The following is a 13,989-nucleotide window of genomic DNA, read 5'->3' on the forward strand; positions in this document are numbered from 1 at the left end:
CAGTGGGATCTTTCTGAAACACAACATCAAACTGTCACTCCCATACTTAAAACCTTTTGCACCCTTTACAATTAAACCAAAAGAGCCCATTACAAGTATCTGGCTTCCATAAAGTCTTCTCACTATACTTTGTTATGCTTTTCAACTCAATCTTCTGCCATTCCAGAACATACAGCTTAGGCTTCATTCACAATAGCTGCTTATAGTATCCTCATCAGATCATATGTCAGCTCCTGTTAATACTCATGCAAGCCTCTCAACCCAGAGGCTCCCTATTCCTAGTCTGTCTGGTCATCTTTTGAGATTTAGCTCAGGTATTCCATTCTACTGAGAGGCCTTCCTTGACTTTTCTCCCACCCCTACTCAACCTGAGCCTCCATCTTCTGGCAGAATTAGAAAAATCCTTTTCGATGTTCTTGCAGCATTCTATATGTCTACTACTGTAGCAAGTCTCAATGACAATGGAGCTAAAATTCTATAATTCAGTATCTGTCTCACCCATTAGCCTGCATCTTGAGGCTATAAACTTTATTTTATGACTGATTATATTCCTAGTGCCTAGCATTGTACCTTGGATGGTATAAACAACATCTAAATACCTGCTGATGAATGATTATAAGAATAGAATGATGGATGGATGAAAATCTCAAATGGCTATGTCTCTGGGCGCTATCACCAGGAAAAGTAATTCATTTCTTTGTGTAGCATGGTAGTTAAGAGCAAGTGAAATGGAGTGAAACCTGGGTTCAAATCCTGATCCTGCCACTTACTAAATATATGATCTTGAGCAATAACTTAAGTTCCTGATTCTCAGTTTTTCTACTGTTATCTATGAGTAATAGAGGTATTATAAAGAATGAGATAATATACATAAAATGCTTAGCATGGGGCAGGACATAGAGCAGGCACTCCAATGTGTTCATATCTATCCATTCATTACCTAATAAGTATGGGGACTCTGGCACTTGGGATATGTTGATAATGAGCAGTCTTTCCGTCCAGCTCAATAAAGAAAGTATTCGTAAAGAGTATCCCCAAACCTTCATCTATCACTTCAAAAAATATTTCACCAGGCTGAGATTGTCTAACTCAGTGATTTTTTTTTTTAAAGATTATATTTATTTATTTGACAGAGAAAGAGCAAGAGAGGGAACACAAACAGGCAGGTGGGAGAGGGAAAAGCAGGCCTCCTGCCAAGCAGGGAGCCCAGTGTGGGGCTTGATCCCAGGATGCTGGGATAATGACCTGAGCTGAAGGCAGCCACTTAACAAATGAGCCACCCAGGTGCCCCAAACACAGTGATTTTTAATGAATAAAGGTTTATATATGGTCAGAGGCTTATCTAAGCAGACACCTGGAGAAGAGCTACCTTGGCAAAGGCAAGGGTGGAGAACTTTTAGTCCAGATCTTTGAATCTAAATGCTCCTATGTTCTCTCATCCATTCCACAAATTAATTCTTGAGTACCTGGTATGTGCTAAGCATTATGTTATGGACTGGGGAAAACAAAACAATAAAATAGAGATGGTCGAGCCTCCAAACTTGTATCTATCCTCTGCTTACAAGACTTCACCACACGGACATCTCTCAAGTCATCTCAGCCTTCATTACATCCAAAACCAAACTCTTAATTCACCCCAGCTTGAACCTCTTTCTTCCCAAGGACCCCCATTTCAGCACCATCATCTACAGTTTTTCTTTTTCTTTTCTTTATTTCTTTAAAGATTTTGTTTATTTATTTGACAGACAGAGATCACAAGTAGGCAGAGAGGCAGGCAGAGAGAGAGGAGGAAGCAGGATCCCTGCTGAGTAGAGAGCCTGATGCAGGGCTCGATTCCAGGACCCTGGGATCACGACCCGAGCTGAAGGCAGAGGCTTAACCCACTGAGCCACCCAGGCACCCCCTACACAGTTTTTCTACAGCCAGTCTTCAGCCCTTATCTGTTTTCACTCAACCATGTTGGGAGACTTCAATTAATCTCTCTATGCAGATGATTCTTAACTTCATATTTCTAGCTCATAGCTCTCTCCTCTAAACTCCAAACATGGAAGTATAAACGACTATTTGATCTCTGAGTAGTGAGTTCAAGGCCCAGATTGGGTAGAGATTACTAAATAAATAAATAAACTTTAAAATTTTTTTAAAAATGGGTGGAAGACATGAACAGACATTTCTCCAAAGAAGACATCCAGACAGCCAACAGACACATGAAAAGATGCTCAAAAGCACCCATCCTTAGGGAAATGCAAATAAAAAACCATGAGTTATCACTTCACACCTGTCAGAATGGTTAAAATAAAAAACACAAGAAACAAGTGTTGGCGAGCATGTGGAGAAAAAGGAACCGTTGTGCACTGTAGGTGGGGATGCAAACTGGCACAGCCACTGTGGAAAAGAGTATGGAGGCTCCTCAAAAAATTGAAAATAGAATTACCACATGATCTAGTAATTCCACTACTGGGTACTTACCTAAAGAATATGAAAACACTAATTCAATAAGATATATGCATCTTTATGTTTACTGCAGCATTACTTACAATGGCCAAATTACAGAACCAGCCAAGGTGTCCACAGCCATAAAAAAAAGAATGAAGTCTTGCCATTTGCGACAACATGGATGGATCTAGAGTATAATGCTAAGTGATATAAGTCAGAGAAAGACAAATATACTACATGATTTCACTCACATGTGGAATTTAAGAAACAAAACAAATGAACAAAGAGAAAAGAGACAAACCAAAAAACAGACTGTTAACTACAGAGAATAAACTGATGACTGCCAGAGTGGAAATGGGTGGGGGGACGGGTGAACTAGGTGATGAGGATGAAGAGTACACTTACTGTAATGAGCACTGAGTAGTATATGGAGTTGTTGAATCACTCTATTGTACACCTAAAACTAATATAACACTGTATGTTAACTATACTGAACTATAATAAAAATGAATTTTTAAAAATGACTATTTGAAAACTTCTCTTAGATATAGCAAAGCCATCTCAAATTAATAGACAGAAGATGAAACTTGTGCCCCTCCCACTCCCCTTCCCACATCAAAAAACCCAAATAAAACCCAGTCTTCCAGTGCCCCCCACCTCAGTGAACAGCATAATACACCAACTTGTGCAAGTCAAAAATCTAGGGAGCCACCTTTGGTACCTCTCCTCTCCCACACTTCTCATATGTAGTTGATCCCTAAGTCCTATGAATTTTACCTCTTAAAAAAATTAACATATAATGTATTATTTGTTTCAGGGGTACAGATCTGTGATTCATCAGTCTCACACAATTCACACACTCACCATAGCACATACCCTCCCCAATGTCCATCACCCAGCCACCCCAACCTGCCAACCTCCATCCCCTGAATTTTACCTCTTAAACATTTCCCGAATCTGTCCTCCTCTCTTAATCTCCACTGTGGACCCTGCCCACCTCAGTCTCATCTCACTCTATCTTCTCTTCCCTACTTTGCACTCCAGCCATACTGGTCTTCGTTAATTCCCTGACCACTACATGCCTCCTCCTGCCACAGTGTCAATGTCATGCAGTTCCATGTGCCAGGAACCTCCCCCTGCTAAACACCTCTGGTATCACTTTCTCAGGGAATTTCTCCCTGCCTTGCAAGGCTAGGCTCTCATAAATGGCTTTCCTTTCCTTCCCTTCACATTACTTAACTCGGTTTTTATGCAAACACTATTTGGTTTAATTATTTGAATTATTTGCCCATTTCCCTCACTAGATTGTGGAATTCATGAAAGAAAGACCATGTCTGGCTCCACTCACCATTGTATATCCAGCAAAATGTGTGGTATATAACAAACACTCAATAAATATTTATTGAATGCATGAATGAATACAAATGATAAGTGAAATGAGCCAGTTACAAAATGCTCTTACACTTGATAATTTCTTCCCCATCAAACTGTAAATTTTTTGAGTGCAGCGATCACATTTCTCTTGTTCCCCATTTTATCCTTGATACCTAGAGCCTCGGACTCCATAAATTTTTGCTGAATGAAGGAATAACAAAGAATTGAAGTCTTCAAGATTAAGCTGGATATCAAGAGAAGAGTGAGAAAGGCATTTCTGACTAAGGAAACAGCAAAAAGCAGACATGGTATCAGTGGTATCAAAAAGCTGCCAGTTAAAGGATGTGATGTGTTAAAGAATGGATGCATGGGAGCATAGTTGAGGATCAGAATGGGAAGGGCCTCTTGGGCCATATTATCTAGGTAAGTGGTTCTCAATGATGACTCTAAGGGAAATAAATTAGAAGCAGCAACCCAGAAATAGGAGCGCAGAAAGAGGTGGTCATGTAGACAGCAAAAGTGGGGAAGTATAAAGAATTCAAATTGCAAAGCTGTCAGAAAACATAATGTAAAATCAAATATTCTTATATACTTACATAAGCCCACAAGGGCACCAGTGTATCATAGCACAGTATAATTCTTTGAATCATTAAGAAAGAGCTAAATTATACTTCTGTTGTTGAACTACTACCAGTAATGGTCGTAGTAGTAGCTGGCTGTAGTTACAGTATTTAATGGCAACAGAAATAAACACTTACTAAGTACGTGTCATGTATTTTCTCATTTTATTTTCATAACTACCCTGTTATTCTCATTTTACACAGGAGCTAACTAGAGTATAAGGTATTGAAGTAATTCAGCCAAGATCACACCAAAGTGTTAATGCCAGAATTTAAACCCAGACTCTGGCTTTGGATCCCATACTCTTAACCACTATGCTATATTCTAAGAACTTGTAAGTTTATTCCTGGTAATCATTTTATAACATGTGTATTTGATACACTTACACATTACAAAGCTATTACCACCAAGTACATTAGCTAACACCTCCATCACACCACATATTACCATTTCTTTTTGGGGGTAAGAATATTAAATATCTACTCCCTCAGCAACTTTCAAGTATATAAAATTGTATTGTTAACTGAAATTGCAATGCCGCACATTAGATCTCCAAAACTTACTCATTTTCTTTCTTTCTGGGGGGCGGACAGGGAGAGAATCATAAGCAGGCTCCATGCTGAGTATAGAGACTGACATGGGGCATGATCTCATGACCCCGTGATCATGACCCGAGCTGAAATCCACAGTCAGGCACTTAACGACTGAGCCATCCAGGCACCCCCAAAACGTATTCATTTTCTAAATGGGAGTTTGTACTATGACCAGTATCTCCCCATTTCTCCCATTCCCCAGTCCATGGTAACCATGATTCTAATCTCTGTTTCTATGAATTTGGTTTTAGACTGCACGTATGTAGTGATATTATGCAGTATTTGTCTTCCTCGGACTTATCTCATTTAGCATATTGCTCTCAAGGTCAATCCATGTTGTCGCAATGGCAGGATCTCTTTCTCACAGCTGAATAACATTCTACTATGTGTATCTATACCACATCTTCCTTATCTTTTCATCTATAGACAGACATTCAGGTTGTTTCCATATCATGAAAACTGTGAAACATATCACTGTGGAAAAAAAATGCTGCAATGAACACAGGTGTGCAGATTATCTCTTCAAGATCTTGTTTTCATTTCTTTCAGATACACATCCAGAAGTGGGATTGCTAGATCATCCGGTAGTTCTATTTTTAATTTTTTAAAGATGATTTATTTATTTATTTGACAGACAGAGATCACAAGTAGGCAGAGGCAGGCAGAGAGAGAGGAAGGGAAGCAGGCTCCCCGCTGAGCAGAGAGCCCGATGCAGGGCTCAATCCCAGGACCCTGGGATCATGACCTGAGCCGAAGGCAGAGGCTTTAGCCCACTGAGTCACCCAGGAGACCCTTATTTATAATTTTTTAAGGAACCTCCATATTGTTTTCCATTGTGTCTGCACCTATTTGCATTCCTACCAACAGTGCGCAAGGATTCTCTTTTCTCCATATCCTCGCCAACACTTGTTATATCTTGTCTTTTTGATGACAGCCATTCTAACAGTTGTAAGATGACTGCATTATCTTTCTTTCGGACAGCACTACTCTATTGCCGGAAACTGCCACTCACTGAGTAATGCAAGAATCTCAAAAGTATACTACTCCAGCCTTCTAGACTACAGCAAAACTCTTCCGGCTTTTAGTAGCTCACCCATCAGCAGCCTCATAAAGAACAATAGTAAGTAAGAGACCAGTGAAATATGTTGAATACTTAAGGGACTACTGAAAAGAAGAAGGCAAAGAATAGCTATTCTAGTGTACAACAGAGTCATAATACAGGACTAAAGTCTGCACAAAAACTGGGACTAGTCAAAATTAACCTTGAAAAATCTCTTAAGTTATCTATGAAGCAGAGTAAATGTGGCTGCCTGTAAAGAGCAGGTGTATATACCTCCCACCTCAAGTTCTTGATGGGATAAAACCTCGCTGAATTTTATTTTTCTCTCTTTCGTGAATGGGTGTTACTCAAAAGATACTGTTTCACTCTTGAATATGATGAAATATACATTAAAAAGGAATGTTTAAAAATTTTTATATGTCAAAAATAGATCCACACAAATACAGTCAACTGATATTTAACAAAGGAGCGAAGGCTTTGGGAGCAAAGCAGCAAAAGGAATGGAGAAAGGATAATCTTTTCAAGTGGGTATTCGTGTGTTAAAATAAAAATCTAGACATAGACCTTACACCTTTAACAAAAATTAACTCAAAATGAATCACCGAGCTAACTGTGAGGCACAAAAAAACATATAAAACTTCTAGAAAATAACATAAAATAATATTTAGGTAACATTGGGTCTGGTGATGATTTTTTAGGTACAACGCCAAAATACAATCTATGAAAGAAAAAAGTGGTAAGTTGGAGCTGATGCTGTTAAGAAAATGAAAATATAAGCCACAGGTTGGGAGAAAATCTTTACAAAACACATAACTGATAGGTATATAAAGAACTCTGAAAAATCAATAAGAAAACAACCCGATTAAAAAATTGGCCAAAGATCTGGACAGCTCACCAAAGAACACAGATAGGTGTCAAATAAGCATGTGAAAAGATGCTCAAAAAGGAAATTGCAAATTCAAACAAAGATGAGATACCACTGCACACCTATTAAAATAGCTAAAATCCAAAACATTTACAAAACCAAATGCTGGAAAGGATTTACAGCAAAAGGAACACTCATAAATTGATGATGGAAATACCAAATGGTGTAACTATCTTGGAAGACATTTTGGCAGTTTCTTAGAAAGTTAAACAAAGGCTTATCACACAATCCAGCAACTGCACTCCTAGTTACTTGTGAAATGAATTCAAAACTTATGTCTACATGAAAACCTGCCATAAATGTTTATAGCAGATTTACTAGTAATTGCCAAAAACTGGAAGCAACCAAGATGTTCTTCAATAGGTGAATGGAAAAACAACTGTGGTACATTCATACCATGGAATATTATTCAGCAAAATAAAGAAATGAACTATCAAACCATGAGAAGACATGAAGGAACCTTAAATACATATTGCTAAATGAAAGATGACAGTCTGAAAACGCTACATATAGTATGATTTCAACTAGCTGACATTCTAGAAAATGCAAAACTACTGAGACAGTAAAAAGATAAGTGGTTGCTAAAGGTGAGGAGGGAGAGACTAAAGAGTGGAGCACAGCGCATTTCTAGGGTGGTGGAACAATTCTCTATGATGCAATCATTAGAACTACACGATATAGGGGCGCCTAGCTGGCTTAGTCGGAAGAGCATGTGACTCTTGATCTCAGGGTCCTGGGTTTGACCCCCACACTGGGTGTAGAGATTACTAAAAGAATAAATAAAATTAAGGAAAAAAAGAACTGTACAATACAAAGAGTATACCCTAATGTAAACTATTGATTTTAGTTAGTAATAATGTATCAGTATTGGTTTATCAATTATAACAAATGTAACACACTAATGCAAGGTGTTAATAACAGGGGAAAACAAGTGTCAGGAAGGAGATATGTGGCAACTCTGAACTTTCTGTGTGGTTTTTCTGTAAACCTAAAACTACTGTAAAAATAAAGCTTATTAAAAAATGTTTTAAAAATCTTATAGGTAACTGACTTCAGAATTTTAACTAAATCAAAACAGAGAAAGGCCACAACAAAAAAACATAAAACACAAAACTTAAACAAATTGACTAACATGAAACTAACACATCATGGTGAGGATAAATGTTAGTAAGATAAACTTCCCTATAAAAAGTGATTTAGGGACGTCTGGCTGGCTGAGTCAGTGAAGCATGAGATTCCTGACCTTGGAGTTGTGAGTTCAAGACCCACACTGGGTGCAGAAATTACTTAAACATAAAATCTTAAAAAAAAAAAAAAAGAAAAGAGCGATTTAGACAGGGTCAAAAAAAGAAAAACTTCACAAAATTATTTAACATATTTAAAACAAAAAGGCAAAGATAATAGGCTGAACACAAAGATCAGACAAATGCAAAGAATGGGGCAAAAAAGCTCATATTATGGAAGCAAAGAAAGAGGCAGGACACAATACATAAAACAAATAGGACTGTTTTATATTGAAAAACGTAGAACTCACAATAAGATACGAAATGCATGAATACTGTTGGGTGTTGAAATATGTAAAGTGGAAACTGCTGAAATCTCAGGAGAAATTGACAGAAACAAACAAGAAAATGGAAACATTAATCCACTTCTCTTAATCATCCATAGACCAAATAGTCAAAAATATAAGAAGATAACAGTAATTAAAGATACTGCTTTAATAAGAATACACTTAATTCTCTAACATAGAGAATATATCTCCAGAATCCACAAAATATTTATAAAAAATTTATTGTGTAGTAAGCCCCCCAAATATAAGTGAATGTCTAAGCAGAAATTTTATAGGCCACATTTTCTGATGAAAATTCAATAAACATGAATCCAAATAACAAAGTCTAAATTTAAAAATTCAACCACCTAGAGACTGAAATGATTTCGGTTCACTTCTTTGCAAATGTTTTCCCTAAAATCACTGTATCAAAAGAAGCAGGGAATTAGCTTAAGTATCACATTCCATCTTGCTCAAGAGTCACAGGTATAAGAGCAAAGGAAGCCAAAAATTCTAGCCAAATTCTCCATTCCTTCCCTGGGGCCAAAGCCTACTACCATTGACAGTTTTCAAGGCCCAGAGACAGGAGAATAATATTCCTAAATAAATGGTTTGCTTAACAACCAGACTGAAACCATGCATCTAGCAATTTGGCCTCCTGTGAATGAAGAGCTCTTCACACAGCTAACTCAGTAGAAAAGATCAAATAAGGATCTATTCCAACACTTAAGTACAAACAAGCTAGAAGAAAATACCTTGCACTGTACTGCCCGACAGGAAGAGATCCCAGGTATTTATTTTATAGATTGTCTTAATAACACACAAAACTGAGAAATCCACCATCGCATAAGAATTATAAAAAATTTCAAAGAACCAATGGTTTATTCAGATTCAATGTAATTTTGTAATTCGAAATATACTTATAAAGCAACTACTAAAAAATGTGAAATCTCAGGAATATAAATCTTAATAAGATGTACTCAATTTCAGAGGCTTACAAACTACTATAAGAGACAATCTCCATTTTGGGGGTTCAGAATTGCTAATTAAACGATTTGAATCTTCCTTGTCCTTAGACCTACTTTTTCGTCTGCTTTATCAGGTTTCAATAGGAATGCATCAGAATTTCCCATTAGGACTGTCAATCACTCAATGCTGCCTTTCAATTCCCTTAAAATTTTTTGGGACTATGGGTATATTATAATCTTGGTGGGCTGTGTCTCTTTTTTCATTATACAGCTTACCAAAATATGTCTATTGATGTGTTTTTGCTTTAAATTCTACTGTTTTGACTCTCTGCAACAGGTTCATTTCCCCACCTTTACCCCCACCCTCCATCTCCCTTGGCCAGGGGAAGCTGAATGAAGACTGCGGCCCATGGGAAAGGAGAGGCAGAATGGCTGCCTGACAGCTTCTGGAATGGAAGGGAAATAAAGATCTTTTGTAAAAGAAAAGTTCTTAATTTTGATGAAGTCCAACTGATCATTTTGTTTTCTATTATGGATCCTGCTTTCAGTGTCATGTGTAAGACCTCTTCATCTAGCTCTTGGTCCCAAAGATTTTCTACTCTGTTTTCTCCTGAAAAGTTTAAAGTTTTACATTTCAATCTCAATTCATTTTTGAACCAATTTTATACAAGATAGATGAGGTTTAGGTTGACTTTTTTGGTTTATGGATGTCTTGCTGTTCCAGTAGCATTCGCTGAAAAGGCTAACCTTCTTCCATTTCGTTTATATGTGCTTTTAATATGAAGACTCATTCATATCTTCCTGCAATCTGGGAAATACTCTGGCATCATTATCTCTTCAAATGCTGTTTCTCCATGATTCCCTCCATTCTCTGCCTCACTAGTGGGAGGCTCTCCATCTTTCCTCCATGTCTCTTAACTCACTCATCTTTCATTCTCTGTATCTCTTTATCTGTGTTACACCCCAGGTTAGTAATTGAAATCACTGGTACTATCATTCAACTCAGTCCCTCTTTAATTGTGCCCAGTCTAGAGTTTACCCCATATGATTTTTTGTTACTTTAACAAATACCTTTTATATTTCCAGTACTTTTAACTAGTTCTCTTCTAAATCCACCCCTTAATTCTCATCTGCTTGGTTTTCTTTCACGATTTCTTAGACATTTACCATGGACATTATTCCTTCATCTCTTTGATGATTTTAAACATATTTATTTGAAGTTGATTTTCAGAATGCTTACTGTATTTTCTTGGGAGTGAATTCATCTCCTGATTATTGTCTTTCTTAATACTCATTATATTCATTTGTTTGGGAGTCTTAATTTGCTAGTTCTTCTTGAATAGGAACAGTTTCTCTCTTTCTCTCTCTCCCTCCCTTCCTTCCCACACCTCCCTGTTCTTAAACAGCTTTGCACCATCCTCCATCCCCATGAGAAGCAGAGACCTTCACTCTAAAACCAGGTCTTATCCTGGCAGCTCAGAGTTCCCATCCCTTGGAAACACTAGGGCTATCGTAAAGCCGGTCATGTCGCGGCCAGGTCCCAGCTGCACTGCTATCTCTATTCCCCCTCCGCCCCAGAAACACAACTTTGAACAAGCCACAGACCCAGGCAGATTTGCTCAGTTTCTTTTCATAAGGAGGACAGTCCCATCCCAGTTTCTAGTTTCCAGCAGTGAGACTTCCACTCGTCTTGATCCAGGCATGAAGTTCCTTTGGTCTCCATACCCTCAAGCAGTGTTACCCACTCTTTTGACATGATGGCATGCTTTGAAAATAATAGTATGTGTACCACACGTGGGTAGATGGATGAGACTTTTCCTCACCCAGAAATGACAGCTGGGGGCTCTGAGTACCCCAGGCCCTGCCTAGCTACCCAAATCCTGATAATAGTCAATATTTCACACCCCAGTAAACTTATTCACAACATGTTCTGGAAAGTGCCATCCTGAAAGAACCGACTCCCTGCACACACTGCCTATTTCCATACCTGGTTCTGTTTTTAGTCTACCAGCATGTTTATCTTGTTACTAAAGTCCAGGTGTGTCAATAACATACGTCATTTATCACTGCTATATATTTGGAATGGAATACAGAGTTCAAAGCCTGAATTGAAAGGACCATCATAACAAAGTCCATGCTGTGCCCTCTGTTTTAGAACACCCTCCTCTCAACCTCTCCGCGTCACTTTTCCCGACTCCTTCAAGTTTCAGCTTAGGTGTCGCTTCATCAAAGCTGCTCTTCATGACTCCACTCTCACCCCCGACTATGGGGTCAGATGTTCTCACAGAACCCGATTTCACATGCTATTGGAAAATACTACTATTACCTATTTACCTTAAACAGTAGGCTCCCTGGTGGCATGAAGTGTATTTTTCATTTCTGTATGCCAAGATCTAGCACTGTGCCTCCAGTAAGTATGGATTCATTGAATATTTTAATATCACCCATAATACTAGAGTAGGGAGTATAATGTAATAGAGAAGCTAGGGCTCTGAAGCCAGAGATCCCCAGGTTTTAATGCCAGTTCTAGCACTTACTGTGTGATTTAGGAAGGTTACTTAGTCTCTCTGAGCTTTAGTTTCCTCATCCATAACATTATGTCACAGTTAGACTCTTGACTCTGTTCACTACTAGCTGTGTAACTCTGGGCAGCCCTGTGTGTCTCTTGGTCTCAGTGCTTGCACTAAGCGGTATCTTAGTTAACTCAGACATGCACAAATTCCCTAGCACTTTGGGTCCTTTTCCTGTTTTCTTGCTTGTACTTCATGTTGAAAAAAAGGATAACACTATAGGTCAGCCTTGGGCCGAGCTGTTGAATCAACCCTTTTCTGAGCCTACGTGGTTGAAAGGCTTGGCTGAAAGGTTTCTATTGCCACAGAAGCAGTAAAGATTATCTTTACATTCACAATTTATTCAGGCAAAGTGGAGGGTAATGTCATAAGAACTTGAAAGAATAATTTATTTTTTAAAAGATGTTATTTATTTTAGAAATAGAGAGAGAGAAAGCATGTGCATGAGCAGGGGGAGGGCCAGAGGGTGAGGGAGAGATAGAATCCCAAGCAGACTCCACCCTGAACCCACAGCCTGATGTGGGGCTCAATCTCACGACCCTGAGATCATGACCTGAGCTGAAATCCAGAGTTGGATGCTCAACTGACTGAGCCACCCTGGTGCCCCCAAAGAATAATTTAAGTACAAATTAAATGCACCTCAAGAAGAAAGAAATAACAAAACAACTGACCACAGACTGGACTGTTCTAAGAGAAGAGAAAGCCTCCATAAGAATCCATTCCAAAATGAAGGCACCCACTATATTTTGACCCAAACCTTACTGCTCAAGAAGAGAGCACAGGAAACTAGAAGAGCCTGGCTATCTGATGAGACATTTAAGTAGAGAACCAACATGGCAAAGCACTTTGATGTTTGGGTTATGATATATAGGCAGGAGTCTATACAAGTGCTACACTTTCAATAAAATAATGTAATCATAAACAGAGCTTAGAAACTGAGGAAAAAACCATACCACTGACAAAGAAGACTGTAATTAACACCAAAAGAAAATAATACCAAAAATCTCAGCATCAAACAGACCAGAAGTCAAATCTTGATTCTGCCATCTCCCACTGGTGTGACCTTTAGCAAATATCAATTCTCTGATTCTGAATTTCCTCCTCTGCAGAATAAGGATCATGATGCTTACCTCACAGAGAGCCAGGAGAATTAAACAAGAAATTTGGTACATAGAGATCAGCATTAGTGTTCAACTCATGGTAGGTGTTCAACAAATATTAGTTCCTTCCTATGGCCTCCCATGCAACTTCAACCAGCAAGCATCATTAAAAGGGTTTGAAAACTGCTAAAATGAATTTCTTCATGTCTAGATTTACAAACTCATCAGTCTACTTCATAAGCAGATTCTCTGAGATAAGCCTGAGATACACAGACCCAAGATCTGGTGAGCGACCTGACCTGGATCCGCATGGACGTCTGGTTCCCAGGCCAATGCCTAGAAAGACTGACTGGGCCCAGAATGCAGCAGGGGTGGCCAGAAGACAGCCAGAAACTAGAGCAGCCAAAAAGAGGAAGGATTACTTGAGCTTCGGCTCCCGTCCTTCACTTGTGTACTGCCAGCAGATGAGCCCGATCAGGTCCTGCACCCTGGCGCTGGCCATCGTCACCACGGTCATTGGCAGCAGTCTATCCTGGCTCGAGTGCAGGGGGAGGTAGACGTCAATCTTCTTGGTTGCTGTTGTGCCTACATGACCCTGTGGAAGGAACACATGCAGGAGAGTAAAGCACAGAGTCATGGTCATGCAGATGCCACTGGGCCACAATGACCACCCATCAGCCATTTCTCATCCTTTTGGCACAGACCTCCTTCAGAGCCTGAAATGGCCCCAAAGTGGAAACACTGTCTTGTTTTAAGGGTTTTTTTTCCCCTTTAATTTTCATTTTCTAATGGT

General features: G+C 38.9%; 1 protein-coding gene across 5 annotated transcripts in view; it reads right to left on the bottom strand.

Annotated features, from left to right (window-relative positions):
- The window catches only part of MAPKAP1 (MAPK associated protein 1), a 243,342-nt gene that overhangs the window by 120,159 nt on the left and 109,194 nt on the right, over positions 1-13,989 (bottom strand). For all 5 annotated transcript variants that reach the window (XM_047699107.1, XM_047699106.1, XM_047699109.1 and 2 more), the window contains one exon: positions 13,619-13,791. In XM_047699107.1, coding sequence (XP_047555063.1) covers positions 13,619-13,791 — 173 coding nt within the window. The remainder of the gene's footprint in view (positions 1-13,618; positions 13,792-13,989) is intronic.

This window comes from Lutra lutra, chromosome 13 (genome assembly GCF_902655055.1).
Source record: "Lutra lutra chromosome 13, mLutLut1.2, whole genome shotgun sequence".
NCBI classification, from domain to species: domain Eukaryota; kingdom Metazoa; phylum Chordata; class Mammalia; order Carnivora; family Mustelidae; genus Lutra; species Lutra lutra.